General features: G+C 53.9%; 1 protein-coding gene across 1 annotated transcript; it reads left to right on the forward strand.

Moving 5' to 3' along the window:
• Positions 1-949: 949 nt before the first annotated feature.
• LOC134401208 (riboflavin transporter 2-like) lies at positions 950-3,883 on the forward strand. Its single transcript, XM_063129954.1, has 3 exons — positions 950-1,938; positions 2,439-2,562; positions 3,648-3,883. The coding sequence occupies exons 1-3, from the start codon at positions 959-961 to the stop codon at positions 3,858-3,860; spliced, it is 1,317 nt and encodes a 438-aa protein (XP_062986024.1). The 5' UTR covers positions 950-958; the 3' UTR covers positions 3,861-3,883.
• Positions 3,884-15,020: the final 11,137 nt, after the last annotated feature.

Genomic DNA, 15,020 nt, shown 5'->3' on the forward strand with positions numbered 1-15,020 from the left:
GCTAGTCAGATGGCGTTGGGAATGAATCTCCCATCTCAGCCCAAAGCCACCCAGTGAGTATGATGGCTGAGCAGAGACTAGAACCCGGATCTCCCAAGTCCCAGTCCAAAGCTCAAACTGCTGTGCCACATGGGAAATCAGGATGACCAGGGGTCTGGAAACAAAGCCCTATGAAGAGAGACTGAAAGAACTGGGCAGGTTTAGCCTGGAGAAGAGAAGATGGAGGGGAGACACGATAGCACTCTTCAAATACTTCAAAGGTTGTCACACAGAGGAGGGCAAGGATCTCTTCTCGATCCTGCCAGAGTGCAGGACACGGAATAAAGGGCTCAAATTAAAGGAAGCCAGATTCCAGCTGGACATCAGGAAAAACTTCCTGACTGCTAGAGCAGTACAACAATGGAACCAGTTCCCTAGGGAGGTTGTGGGCTCTCCCACACTAGAGGCCTTCAAGAGGCAGCTGGACAACCCTCTGTCAGGGATGCTTTAGGGTGGATTCCTGCCTTGAGCAGGGGGTTGGACTCGATGGCCTTGTAGGCCCCTTCCAACTTTACTAATCTATGATTTTATGATTCTATGATTCTTTGGGTGCTTCCAGACAAGGCCCTTCACATGCCATCACTCTTCCATGTTAAGGATGGGAGCCTTCTTCTTGTAACCCTGCTGTGTCCTCCCACACCCCTTCTTCCATCTTTCTTCTCTTACTGCAGAAAATCAGTTGAGGCAAACCAGGCGCCGTCGCTGCACGAGTCCTCCTGGCAGGCAGCGCTCAGAGTCCTCCACCTGGGAGCACCCAGAGCTTCTGCAACACAACAATGTGTAAGGACTCCTGGCGTCAGAAACCAGCCGCGCACAGCGCCTGCTCTGGCCTTGGGGGAGCTTGATCCATTGGCAGCCCGTCTTGTTTCCCTCCTTCCGAGGCGCATTCTCACGGCCCCGCCGGGCGCCTGGAGGAGCCATGGCCTTGGCTGTCCACGTACTGGTCTGCCTCCTGGGCATGGGCTCCTGGGTGGCCATCAACGGCATGTGGGTGGAGCTCCCGCTCATCGTGCCCAGCGTCCCCGAGGGCTGGCTCCTGCCGTCCTGCTTGACCATCATCATCCAGTTGGCCAACGTGGGGCCTCTGGCCTTCACCCTGATGCACCGCTTCCTCCCTGGGCGGCTCGGCGAAGTGGGCGTCATCTACACCATCCTCTGCCTGGGCTGCCTGGCGTGCGTCCTGCTGGCCTTCTTCTGGAGAGAGACCGGCATGGTGGGGGGCTCCCCGCGCAGCCTGGCCCTCCTCACCCTACTCTTCTTCCTCGCCCTGGTCGACTGCACCTCCTCGGTCACCTTCCTGCCCTACATGCGGAGGCTGCGGCCGCAGTACCTCACCACCTACTTTGTAGGGGAGGGGCTGAGCGGCCTTCTGCCGGGGCTGGTGGCCCTAGGGCAGGGCGTGGGCACCGTCCACTGTGTCAACGCGAGCCAGGTGGGCAACGGCACAGGGCTGCAGGCGGAGTACCAAGAGGCCCGCTTCTCTGCCTGCACCTTCTTCCTCTTCCTCGGCGGCATGATGGCCGTGTGCCTGGCAGCCTTCGTGCTCCTCAACTATCTGCCGACTGCCAAGCGCGAGCGGGCCAAGGAGAAGCGCCACGTGCCGGTGCAAATGGAGAACCCGGCCGCCACGCAAGTCGCGGTGGAAGAGCGGCCCATGATGGGCCCGTCGTGCAAGTCCCCGGGGGGGAGCTCCTTCAGCTCGGGCAACTACTCCCGGCTCCAAGTGGCCTGCATCTTTGGGCTGCTGGCCTGGGTCAACGCCCTGACCAACGGCGTGCTCCCACCGGTGCAGTCGTACTCCTGCCTCCCGTACGGCAACTCCGCGTACCACCTCTCCGCTACCCTGGCCGCCTTGGCCAACCCGCTCGCCTGCTTCCTCGGAATGTTCCTGCCCTACAGGTAAATGGGGCCGCAGGGCATGGCACTAGAACGAGGCCTGGAGACGTGTGGGCAGCCTGGCTTAGGGTGGGCTCGTGCCACGGGGGAAGGACACAGGCTCAGGGGGGCCCTTCCCTTTCCAGGGAACAGACTGAGGGCCGCTCTCTGGCACAATTGCAGGAACTCCCTTTGCAGGTGCTGGTGCTGCTGTTACTGAAGTACCTAATCAACAAGAACTGTGCCTAGGCGTGGTTGTTCTCTGCTGTGGGGGGGGGGCGGTGTGTGGATCCAGACGACAGCCAGACTCAAGGCCCCAGCAAGAGTGAGGCTGGGCCAGCTTGGCATCTAAATACCGTGCCGCACTGTGGGCTGGGCAGAAAGCCCAGTGGCAGAAGTCTCAGTGCTGAGCTTTGTGGTCCCCGCCTAGCCAGGTGTGTGTGCTTTGAGGGGCACTTGAGTGGGGGACTGAGCTCTTCCTTCCCCCTCTCCTCCCCTCCCTCCCTCCCTCCCTCCCCACTCAGGTCCTTGTGGCTCATGGGCGCCCTGTCCTTGGCCGGATCCTTCTTTGCCTGCTACATCATGGCCCTGGCTGTGCTCAGCCCTTGCCCGCCCTTGCTGCACATGCCCATTGGAGCCAGCCTCGTCGTAAGTATGAATGGACGTCGTTTCCTTGCTAAGGCCAGCCACATCTCCCAGCCACGTCAGAAGCTGCCCAAGAGATTTTGCTGCACTCAGGAGAAGGCCGGGATTGGAGGGCACCCAATGTCTCAAACGCGAAGGAGAGCGCATGGTGGTGTCTTCGGTTCAGTCCCTGGCAGCATCTCCAGGTTGGGATGGGAAAACTCCTCCCCGAAACCCTGGGGGAGCCTCTTCTGTCTGTCAATGTGGACAATACTGGGCTAGATGGACCCAGGGCCTGACCCTGGAGAAGGCAGCTTCTCGTGTCCCTGTCTCCCTTGTGTGTGTGGAGGGCCGGGGGGGCGGGGAATCACAAAATAACATCCTTAGTTTCCAGAGTGGTTTACTTGGAATAAATGCCCCCCCTCCCACCCACCCCACTGTAGTCAGTAAATGGAATGCCCCCTGGTCCAGCATCAACAAGCACTGAATTGGGGTAATGGGGGGGGGGGGCGGAGAGAGTGAGACAACCACACCCTTTAATTTTCCTGTCGTTTGTCTTCAAAATGTGTGCCCACCCCTCCGCATTTCTACTCCCAGGGCAGCTCACAGATTTTATTAGAACAGAACAGGGGAAACAATCCTACCAGCAGATCAAGCCAAAATGGAAAACGCATGAAAACAAGTTGAACCAGCAAAAGCAAGAAAGCAGCAGGAGGGGTTGTGAATTGAGGTGGCAATTTAAACAGGCTAAAATGGTCTGACGGGGCTGTTCAGGATGGTGCCTGCCTCCCCGGTGCCTGAGCTCATGACTGCGGATTGAAATCCCTGCCGACCAGCCCGACGTCCATGCAGTGACCCCCCTGGTTATTGCTGGGGGAGGGGAGGGGGAGGGAGGGGGCTCTTGCACTTCCAGGACAGGGCAGCCCAAATGTGCTCGAGGGCAACGACCCTGCCTCTGGTGGCCTTCTGGCGAACCTGGCCTCCCCACTGTGCCTCTCCCGCCTCTCTGGCTGCAGGGCTAGGAGGGTGGCAATCGCAGGGTGTGCGCAGGGGGAGGTATCTGCAGGCTCTCGACCTGCCCGCTGGTGACGCCCTCTTTCCCCCCACAGGTCCTGTGCTGGGTTCTCTTCATAGGCCTCCTCTCCTACGTCAAGCTGATGATTGGGTTGATCCTGCGGGACGAGGGGCACAGCGCCCTGGTCTGGTGTGGGGCGGTGGTGCAGCTGGGCTCCATGCTGGGGGCCCTCACCATGTTCCCTTTGGTCAGCATCTACAGCCTCTTCCACCCGGGAGATCCGTGCAACACCAGCTGCCCTGGCTAGAGGGGCACAGAAGAAGGCCCAGCAGCAGCAGCTGCCCGGGCTGGCCGGCAGAAGGGCCTACGCCACCCGCAGCCCAAGAGCCGGGCCCTCCAACCTTGCTGCGTTGACAACGCGGAGGGCGCAGGGCACACGGCGCTCGGCTTATGTACAGCTGCATCGTGCTAGTGTACAGCTTATGTACAGCTTATGTACAGGGCACACGGCGCTCGGCTTATGTACAGCTGCATCGCCAGAAATTGCTACGTGTCAGGTTCTCCCACTGGCTTCTGCTCAGCTCTAGCAAAATCAGGTTGTCGATATACGTGTGTGTGTATATGTTCATCTATATAAACCAATCTATATACATATAGACACACCTGCTTGTTAGGGGCTGTCTATATGTGCCCAAAAGGTTCGGTTATATGACGCAGCCACAGATTCACAGCCACTGAAGGACTTTTTCTGAAAAACTGTGCAGCGAAAACGTTGGGGAGGTACCCCGACTTTTTGGGTGGGAGCGAGGTCACTCCAGCTCTTCCACCGTCTGACAGTGATCTGCGGCTGATCCGGGGGGTTCTGTCCTGGCAGTAGACGATCAGGAATTGGTCGCAGGAAGCCAGGAAACCCCACATTCCCTCCTTGGCATGGGGATATTATTATTATTATTATTATTATTATTATTATTATTATTATTATTATTATTATTATTATGCAATGCCACCCTGGGTAAGTGAAAAAAAAAACCCATGGGGGTCTCAGGGGAATGTGACTCCAGCTCGGCACCATGAAGGCAGCTCGCTTAGGGCCTCCGGTCTAGATGGGAGCTTCTTTTTCAGGCCTAGCAAGGTTTGGTGGGAGAGCTTTCCCCCATTTGATAGGGGGTCTCTCCAACAGCAAACGTGGCGAGAGACGGGGAGCCCAGCATTCTGCTTGCCAACATGGCCGATCTGATGCCTTTGGGAATCCCACAGGCAGGAGGCAAGGACAGGAAGCCCCCTCCTCCTCCTGCTGCTTCCTCCCCCACCAGGGACTGGCCTTATTCAGGGGCCTGCTGCTTCGCTCCCAGAGGCTGAATATTCCCATTACGGCTGCAAACCATCAAAGGCCCTTTTCCTCCACAAAGTTATCAAATCCTTTTTTTTAGAGCCGTCCAAATGGGTGGCCATCACTACATCTTGTGGTAGTGAATTCCATAGTTTAACTCTGCCCTGCGCAAAGACACCTTTCCTTTTGTCGGTCCTAAACCTCCCAGCTTTCAGCTTTGTGGGATGATGACCCCATTGGATTCCCGTATTGTGAGAGACTGAGAACCCTCCCAGCCTTCTCTGCTCTCTCCAAACCAGGCATAATTTTGTCCACCTCTATCATGTCTCCTCTTACTTTCCTTTTTTCTAAGCTGTAGAGCCCCGAATATTGTAGCTTTTCCTCCAATCCCTTGAAGATCTTGGTTGACTTTTCCGTCTCTACGGTACTTTTTTTGAGGTGCAGTGAGATATAAACAGCATTCCAGGTGTGGGTGCACCATAGATTTGATCCCTTTCCTATTCTCCCCAAAATGGGGTACATTGAGTTGACATTTTACACAACCACCCGAAGATCTCTTGCTTGGTCAGTCGCTGCTTTCTCAGAGCCCATCAGCAAATCCGTGAACTTGGGATCTTTTGCCACAATGCTCATCCCTTTCCCACGTTGGAACTCTGCGCTGTCCATTTTTGTTTTTACAACACTAAATAACTTGATGTTGTGGGCCACTTCACTGCTCACCCCTGATTTCAGATCATTGATGAACACGTTAAAAAGCACTGGTCCCAATACCGATCCTTCAGGGAATCCGCTGTTTACGTCCCTCAATTGGGACAGAGGCCCATTCGTTCCTATTCCCTGCTTTCTGTTTCTAACCGCTTACTGATCCATAAGAGTCCTCTTACCCGTAACTGCTATGTTTGCTCAGGTGTCTTTGCTGAAGGACTTTGTCAAAAGCCTTTGGAAAGTCCAAGTGAACAACGTCTGTTGGTCCACCTCAGTCCACATGTTTATTGATGCTCTCAAAGAATTCCGAAAGGTTTGTGAGAAAAGACTGGCCTTTGCCGAAGCCATCGCCGTGCAATATTTTGGCTGCCTTTTTGTTCCTTTTGCGGGAAGATGATTCATTTCTAACATACAACCTAGGCTGAAAAGAAATAAGCACTCACCCTGTGAAAATTGCCCCAAATGCAATAAGGGTTCACAATGGTTTCAGACAACTTTTATTGAATCACCTCTAGTGGCAAGGGAGCAAAATCTGGATATTATTCTTTTCATTTAAATTTTGTCCTTCAACATTTTTATAAATGATTTGGACGAGGAGGTGCAGGGAACGCTGATCAAATTTGCAGATGACACCAAATTGGGTGGGGTAGCGAATACGCTGGAAGATAGAAGCAAACTTCAAAGTGATCTTGATAGGCTGGAGTGCTGGGCTGCAAACAACAGGATGAAATTTAATAGGGATAAATGCCAAGTTCTACATTTAGGGAATAGAAACCAAAGGCACAGTTACAAGATGGGGGATACTTGGCTCAGCAATACTACAAACGAGAAGGATCTTGGAATTGTTGTAGATCGCAAGCTGAATAGGAGCCAACAGTGCGATATGGCAGCAAGAAAGGCAAATGCTATTTTGGGATGCATTAATGGAAGTATAGCTTCCAAATCACGTGAGGTACTGGTTCCCCTCTATTCGGCCCTGGTTAGGCCTCATCTAGAGTATTGTGTCCAGTTCTGGGCTCCCCAATTCAAGAAGGACGCAGACAAGCTGGAGCGTGTTCAGAGGAGGGCAACCAGGATGATCAGGGGTCTGGAAACAAAGCCCTATGAAGAGAGGCTGAAAGAACTGGGCATGTTTAGCCTGGAAAAGAGAAGATTGAGGGGAGACATGAGAGCACTCTTCAAGGCCTTGAAAGGTTGTCACACAGAGGAGGGCCAGGATCTCTTCTCGATCCTCCCAGAGTGCAGGACATGGAATAACGGGCTCAAGTTACAAGAAGCCAGGAAAAACTTCCTGACTGTTAGAGCAGTACGACAATGGAACCAGTGACCTAGGGAGGCTGTGGGCTCTCCCACACTAGAGGCCTTCAAGAGGCAGCTGGACAACCATCTGTCAGGGATGCTTTAGGGTGGATTTCTGCATTGAGCAGGGGGTTGGACTAGATGGCCTTGTAGGCCCCTTCCAACTCTGCTATTCTATGATTCAAATCTATTCCATTTTTCTTTTGCAATAATAATAATAATAATAATAATAATAATAATAATAATAATAGTAATAGGTTGCCACTTACATGTGCCCGTGTCTCTGTGGCTTCTTTCACATAGGAAGTAAGACTGTCAGGGCAAGTATAAATTCCCATGCTGGGAATAGTAGTTCTCCAGGCAAGACAAGTCTCTGGCTCCTGCTGGCTCCGTCCTCCCAGTGATGTCGTCACTTCCTTCCAGCTCCAGCAGCTGGTCCCTCTCTTGCCTGGCTGCCTGCTGCTCGGGGAGCCAGAGAGAGGGGTCAGGAGAGGCCTTTCCTTGATGCCCGTTGGCACGTGAGGGCCCCATAGGGAAGCCTTTCCCCCCCTTCCACTCATTGGCGGCTTCCATAAGAGTGGAGGGAAAACAAACCTCTATGGAGTCTGCCCCAAATAGGCCCTTTTTGGGGCTCCGTGGAAGTAGGGTTGCCATACGTCCCGGAAAACCGGGAATGACACGGTTTCCAAGCATGTCCAAAATGTCCCAGCCGGTCAGTCAAGAATCCCGGATTCCTGGTCCAGCCAGCCGGAGAAATCCCAACCTCCAAAATTGTGCCTTGAGCCTGCTCCAGTGGAGTGGCAGCAGCAGAGAAAAAGATGCATCCATCTGGCATCTTTTCCGGAGCGCCGATGCTCCTCCACAGGCTCAGCTCAGTCACTCACCTCACCGTGACGCACCTTACTGAACCTGCGGCTGTGTAGAAGAGGAACAAGAGTGAGGGGATGTACTAAAACAGCCTTCCTCAACCTGGGGCGCTCCAGTTGTGTTGGACTACAACTCCCAGAATGCCAGCCATGGGCCGCCTTTAACCAAGGTTTGGACCCCAAATGACAAGCTAACTAGATGCATGGGTGCCTTGTGTTTGCACGCACAAAGTCCCCAAGAATTAAAACAAATGTAAAGGCTGCAGTTCTATGCACACTTACTTGGGAGAAAGTCTCAAAGGGTTTTCTCGATCCTCCACTCTTCTCGATCCTCCCAGAGTGCAGGACTCGGAATAACGGGCTCAAGTTACAGAAAGCCACATTCCAGCTGGACATCAGGAAAAACTTCCTGACTGTTAGAGCAGTACGACAATGGAATCAGTGATCTAGGGAGGTTGTGAGCTCTCCCACACTAGAGGCCTTCAAGAGGCAGCTGGACAACCACCTGTCAGGGATGCTGTAGGGTGGTTCCCTGCATTGAGCAGGGGGTTGGACTTGATGGCCTTAGAGGCCCCTTCCAACTCTGCTATTCTAGGATTCTATGATTCTAATTCAGAATAAACATACAGATGATTGCTCTGCAAACAAAAACAAAAAACAAAACTGGAGGGAAGGATAACAAAAGGCTGGGAGACAACATGGAGGAAGCTCGGAGTGTGACAACAAGGGACAGGGCCTTCTCGGTGGTGGCCCCCCGACTGTGGAACGATCTCCCCGATGAGGCTCGCCTGGGGCCAACGTTGTTATCTTTCAGGCGCCAGGTCAAGATTTTCCTCTTCTCCCAGGCATTTAAAGGCACTGAACGCGAAGTTTGTTTTGTTAGTGGACCCCAGAACTGTTGTTTTAAATGGATGCTGCTGTTTTTATACTGTTGTTTTTATGTCTCTGATGGTTTTTAAATTTTGTATACTTTTAATGTTTACCGTTTTTGGCTTTCGTGAACAGCCCAGAGAGCTTCAGCTGTGGGGCGGTATATACAGGTAATTAAATGAAAAATGAAATAAATGAAATGGAGAAACACCACCCTGATTGCAAGCAGTCGTTGACATCCACAGCGACTCCAAAGGGAAGCCTTTTTTTCTTCCACTCATTGGTGGCGGCCATAAGAGTGGGAGGGGGGGAAGAGCCTCTATGGAATCCGCCCCAAAGAGGCCTTTTCTAAGCCCCTGCGATGGGAGCGTGCGAGGGGGGGGGAAGAGGAGGCACGTCTCTGGGACTCCAGAAATGCTGCCCGTGACTCCCCACACACACGTAGGGTTGCCATATTCTGAATCCACAAATCCAGGACAATTTTTTTTGGGGGGGGGTCTTTTCTTTTATTTCTCCCCTCTCTCCTTTCCTCTCCTTCACCCCCTCACCTCCCACTCACCCCCACAAAATTCTCTTTCTTCCCCCACAAATAACCCAGCAGCTCTGCCCGGCATTTACCCTAAAGCTGTGACTGCAACCAGTCAAGCTCACCAAACTCCTTTGCATGGCATGGGACTCAGGCAGCCTGAGGAGAGCACGTGCGCTGGGACGTACTAGAACATGGGCAAGCGCTTTGCATTGGATCCCTATGGGCAAGTATGGTTTCTCTGTGGAGAATTCTGTCCTATGGATCCCTATGGACAAGAGCTTTGCAATGGATCCCTATGGGCAAGTATGGTTTCTCTATTATTATTATTATTATTATTATTATTATTATTATTATTATTATTAATTTATTTATATAGCACCATCAATGTACATGGTGCTGTACAGAGTAAAACAATAAATCGCAAAACCCTGACGCATAGGCTTACATTCTAATAGAATCATAATAAAACAATAAGGAGGGGAAGAGAATGCACCAAACAGGCAGCATAAAAGTCAGAACAATTCAAGTTTTAAAGGCTTTAGGAAAAAGAAAAGTTTTTAGCTGAGCTTTAAAAGCTGCGGTTGAACTTGTAGTTCTCAAATGTTCTGGAAGAGCGTTCCAGGCGTAAGGGGCAGCGGAAGAAAATGGACGAAGCCGAGCAAGGGAAGTGGAGACCCTTGGGCAGGTGAGAAACATGGCATCCGAGGAGCGAAGAGCACCAGTGGGGCAATAGTGTGAGATGAGAGAGGAGAGATAGGAAGGAGCTAGGCAGTGAAGAGCTTTGAAGGTTAACAGAAGTTTATATTGGATTCTGAAGTGAATTGGAAGCCAATGAAGAGATTTCAGAAGCGGAGTGACATGGTCAGCGCGGCGAGCCAAAAAGATGATGGAGGATTCTGTCCTATGGATCCCTATGGACAAGCGCTTTGCAATGGATCCCTATGGGCAAGTATGGTTTCTCTATGGAGAATTCTGTCCTATGGATCCCTATGGACAAGTGATTGCATTGGATCCCTATGGACGAGTATGGTTTCTCTATGGAGAATTCTGTCCTATGGATCCCTACAGGCAAGGGCTTTTCAATGGATCCCTATGGGCAAGTATGGTTTCCCTATGGGCAAGTACTGTCCTTTGCTTTAGTACAGCCTTCCTCAACCTGGGGCGCTCCAGATGTGTTGGACTGCATCTCCCAGAACACATTGGACACATTCACCCTGAACATGAGCAAGGGACCTTTTAACTCTGAGTCATGAAGCCACGTGTGGGCAACCTGCGGCCTGCAGACCAGATGCCTCTAGCGTGGTCCACGGGGTCCCCTTCCGCCACCTACATCGCTCAGCTGTTCAGCGGAAGCCAGGTGGGGAAGGGGCATGATTTACAGGAGGAGGTGCTGCTGCATGCTGCCCTCTCCCGCGCAGTCCTGCTCCCCCTCAGTTGCTTTGCATGTTGCCGGAGTGCAGTTGACACGGGGCGGGTGGCGCACGGGGAGCATCCCTGCCATGCAAATCACCTGCCTTTCCCAGCCGGTTGGCACCCGTGGGCTAGGCGATGGGATCCCAGCGCACAGGGAGAGGAGGCCTAGGCCACGCCCCATCCCCGCAGGCTGAAATGGGGAGGGAGGGTGTCCGGGTGGCTGGGGGGAGACACTGGCCCAGCCCAGGCCCACCGCCAGCCCAGATTTCGTCCCTGCACGCCTTTGGCCACAGACCCCCCCCCCATCACGCCTGGTCTTTGGGAGCCGAAGCGCTGCTCCCCACCCCACTGAGCGGTACTAAAAAGAAAGACTCGGCGTTATTGGAATCAGGACGGTGGAACCACGGTTGCTGAAAGAGACGTAGAAATTTTTTTTAAGCATTCAAACCTTGGGGGGGGAATGTCAACGGGTTGTTTAAAGCATAGTTCGAGTGAGGAGCTCATCATGTCTGCCCCATAGCCAGGTGCGCCCCAGAGGAGGACCCATCGTTAGCCATAGAATCATAGAATCATAGAGTTGGAAGGCCATCTTAAGGCCATCGAGTCCAGCCCCCTGCTCAATGCAGGAATCCACCCTAAAGCATCCCTGACAGATGCTTGTCCAGCTGCCTCTTGAAGGCCTCTAGGGAATGTACCCTGATGCCCTACACTTGATAGTCTTTATACCCAAGGGAGCTGAACTCCAGTGAGAGGGACACCCCCAGCCCCAGCATGGCCTTCTCTGTCCTTCCTCCAGAGGTGACCCTGCCTTCCCAGCGGATCTCTCCGTTCCTCCAGGCTTCTGTGAGGCCCACGGCATCTAGGTTCTGCTGGCTCACGGCCAGCGCGCCGTCCCTCCGCCTCGGCTCGGAGGCGTCTAACATTAGCAGAGAAGCACCCAGGCCTCTCCAAATGCCTCGCCCCTCTACTAGGGCCCATAAGCGCAACTCCAAAGGGTTGCACCGGGGAGAGTAAGAGGCCGTCTGTCTGCCTGGCATTTTGCAAAAGCTGCAGGATGCGACCAGAACAGACCTAAAAAGACCCCGAGCAGAGCAGACCTGAGAAACGAGCCGTTGTCTGCAGTGCCGCACAGGAGCTCCCAGGGGGCAGCAGAGCCCCACAAGAGGAAGCCCACGGAGACCACTGGGGCTCCCAAAGTGGCGTCTGGCCCCCCATAGCAGGGCCAGAGCCAGCTGTGGTGCCTCCAGGTGGGCTGCGGGCCACGAAAGCTCCTGCCAGTGGAACTGTGTTCGCCTTTAAGGCAGCCTTCCCCAACCTTGTGCCCTCCAGAAGTTTGGGACTTCAGCTCCCATCCGCCCAATGGTTGGGGATTCTGGGCGTGGTAGCCCCAAACATCTGGGGAAGGCACTAGAGGCCTTCAAGAGGCAGCTGGACAAGCATCTGTCAGGGATGCTTTAGGGTGGATTCCTGCCTTGAGCAGGGGGTTGGACTCGATGGCCTTGTAGGCCCCTTCCAACTCTGCTATTCTATGATTCTATGAAAGTGCCACAGGACTCTGTGTTGTTGTTATTGTTGTTGTTTCATAATCACAGATAGGCTGGCTGGGAATGATGGGCTTTGTTGTGCAATTCAGCTCAAAGGCATCAGGTGGGAGGAGGCTGCTCTAGAAGCAGAGTGGCTTTCCCATTCAGTTCTATGGAGCAAAGTCCCCAGCTGCAACACGGGTGCAGCCCGAGGCATGTTGCTGCCTGAGGAAAAGGACAAGATGGCGCCACTCCCACTTCATGCGCGAAAGCCGAGTGGTCTGGCAGATGGATCCGTCTCCCACATTGATGATGGCACAGCCTCCTCCACTGCCCCTGAAGGGTGCAGGCTAACAGGGTGGGGGGCACAGGGCAGGCTGCGTGGCCCACAGCTCTCCCCTCCAAGGCCTTCGTGCCGTATCCCAGCACCTGCCACCTGAAGTCACTGCTCCACTTTGCCTTACACGAGGGCTGGCCCTGCTGCCACGTTGGGCCCAGCTGTGATGGTGAGCTTTGTAAGGAAGAGGAACCGGCAGGGCTGGAGATAGACACGGCTGCTCCCTTCCCGGCGCCTGTCCCAACTCTTCAAGAGCAGTTCCCCAGAGGGGCTCTTTGCTGGGCCCTGCAGGCAGCCTCTGGCCGGCTGCTACCTTCACTCCACTCGCGTTGGGCTGAGCCTCGTTGCCATTTGCGAGAAGCCACAGGCCTGGTTTCCCTTCCGAGCCTTTCTCCTGGGACTAGCGACGCTGAGGTCCAAGCGTGTGAGGGGTGTTTCTGGCCCTCTGCCCGCCCCCCAAGGCATCTGTGTGTGGGGATGGGTTGTGTGAACGGTGCCTCCCTCCTCTGGGTCCGGGCTCAAAGAAGCCCCTGCTCTGCCGCCTGATTTGGGGGCTGCCAATCCTCTCCCTTATGGGCAGTGGGGGGGGGCAGGTGCCTGCAGGACTGGCTGGCAGGCCGACCTGTCATTACGACAACACTCGCACTCGTGACGGGCGGCTCCAGAGCCCCCGGGAGGCCCCGGAACCCAATCTAACTCTGCCATCTCCTGAGTCACCCCTCCTCAGGACCCTTTCATCTGGGAACAAAAGCGCATTGAGCCCGCCTGGGACACAGCAAAGAGCCCCTTGTTCTGCCGGGCCAGCAAGGTGGGGGGAGGAATGCGGTGGGGGGGCGCTGCCCATCACAGACATGCAGGCTGCACTGGCCCGCTTAGGAGATTAACCCCCCCGACACACACCCCTCCCTGCCCCTCCGCCCCCCCCTTTGTGTGCACATCCCTGTCCTTTGTCTCCAGGTAGACACGGAGTGGAGCCAGGTGAAGGCCTCCTGAATTAATCACGAGGCGCCACCCCACCAAGTGGCACCTGCATCGGGGATGGGGTGGAGGGGGGATGGGCACGGGGCGCTAGAAGACGAAGAGCCGCCTGAAGCAGGAAGGCCGGACGCCGGAGTTCAGTTCACGGCTGTTCCGTTGCAATGCTTCTGTGCCACAATTCTGTATCGCTTCAGGTTGGAGGCATTTGGGTCAGAAAGATGGCTGGATTAGAGGAGGAGGAGGAGGAGGAGGAGGAGGAGGAGGCAGCTCAGAAAGGCGTCTTCTCCCTCTGCACCCACCCAGTCTCAGCCTTCTTGACCACAAGTCGTTTCCCTGTTCCGGATCTGGGGAGCACACGGAGGAGCAACCTCTCCCCATGTCCCCCCCCAGCCCCTACCTAGGACCTACTAAAATACTCGTCCCCATTAGCCAGCAGTGCCCAGCTATATTCTGTATGGGACAAGCAGGCCAGTCTCTGCACAGAAGAAGAAGTGGAGGCAAATCTGGCCTTAGAGGCCGTGGCGTCGTGGTCAACGTTGAGCTGCAGGCCTCAGGGAGCAGCCCCAAACCCTAGCCCAGCTCTGGGATCCAGGTCAGTCAACCAACCCTGGTGGTTCCCATCTCAACCAACTGCCCATGAAGATCATGCCCCCCTCAACATGCTTTGCATTGCAACATGGATACTACACCACCACTACTACATAGAATCATAGAATAGCAGAGTTAGAAGGGGCCTACAAGGCCATCGAGTCCAACCCCTCTTGAAAGCCTCTAGTGTGGGAGAGCCCACAACCTCCCTAGGTCATTGGTTCCATTCCTACCCTGTGCCTGCTTACCCTTCCCTGTGCCTGTTTGCATTCTCTTCCCCTCCTTATTGTTTTACTATGATTTTATTAGATTGTAAGCCTATGCGGCAGTCTTGCTATTTACTGTTTTACTCTGTACAGCACCATGTACATTGATGGTGCTATATAAATAAATAAATAATAATAATAATAATAATAATAATAATAATAATAATAATAATAATGGCAGCCCTGGTTACACTGAGGAAAATGGGGATGGTGGTAGAACCAGGTCTGAAACTAAAGATGAGGTCATTGGCATCATGGGGGTTATAAAAGGCCAGAGTTCCATCAGTCTGGGAGAGAAAGATCCAGGGAGAACAAGAAACCCACCACACATGTTCAGGCTGGCTTCGCCCACTGGGCTGCCCATTTAGGTAAATATGGACCTGTGATGTTGACTGTTGGATTGAGAATCATAGAATAGCAGAATTGGAAGGGGCCTACAAGGCCATCGAGTCTTCCATTAAAAAGAATCATAGAACAGCAGAGCTGGAAGGGGCCTACAAGGCCATCGAGTCCAACCCCCTGCTCAGTGCAGGAATCCACCCTAAAGCATCCCTGGCAGAGTGTTGTCCAGCTGCCTCTTGAAGGCCTCTAGTTTGGGAGAGCCCACAGCCTCCCTAGGTAACTGATTCCATTGTCGTACTGCTCTAACAGTCAGGAAGTTTTTCCTGATGTCCAGCTGGAATCTGGCTTCCTTTAACTTGAGCCCGTTATTCCGTGTCCTGCATTCTGGGAGGATCGAGAAGAGATCCTGGCCCTCCTCTGT

This window comes from Elgaria multicarinata, chromosome 7 (assembly GCF_023053635.1).
Source record: "Elgaria multicarinata webbii isolate HBS135686 ecotype San Diego chromosome 7, rElgMul1.1.pri, whole genome shotgun sequence".
Taxonomy (NCBI): Eukaryota; Metazoa; Chordata; class Lepidosauria; order Squamata; family Anguidae; genus Elgaria; species Elgaria multicarinata.

Bases quoted from the DNA above. Each gene is read 5' to 3' on its own strand.
- LOC134401208 (XM_063129954.1), top strand. From the start codon at position 959: ATGGCCTTGGCTGTCCACGTACTGGTCTGCCTCCTGGGCATGGGCTCC. The intron at 1,939-2,438 runs GTAAATGGGGCC...CTCCCCACTCAG, and splicing joins GGAATGTTCCTGCCCTACAG to GTCCTTGTGGCTCATGGGCG. The intron at 2,563-3,647 runs GTAAGTATGAAT...TTCCCCCCACAG, and splicing joins CCATTGGAGCCAGCCTCGTC to GTCCTGTGCTGGGTTCTCTT.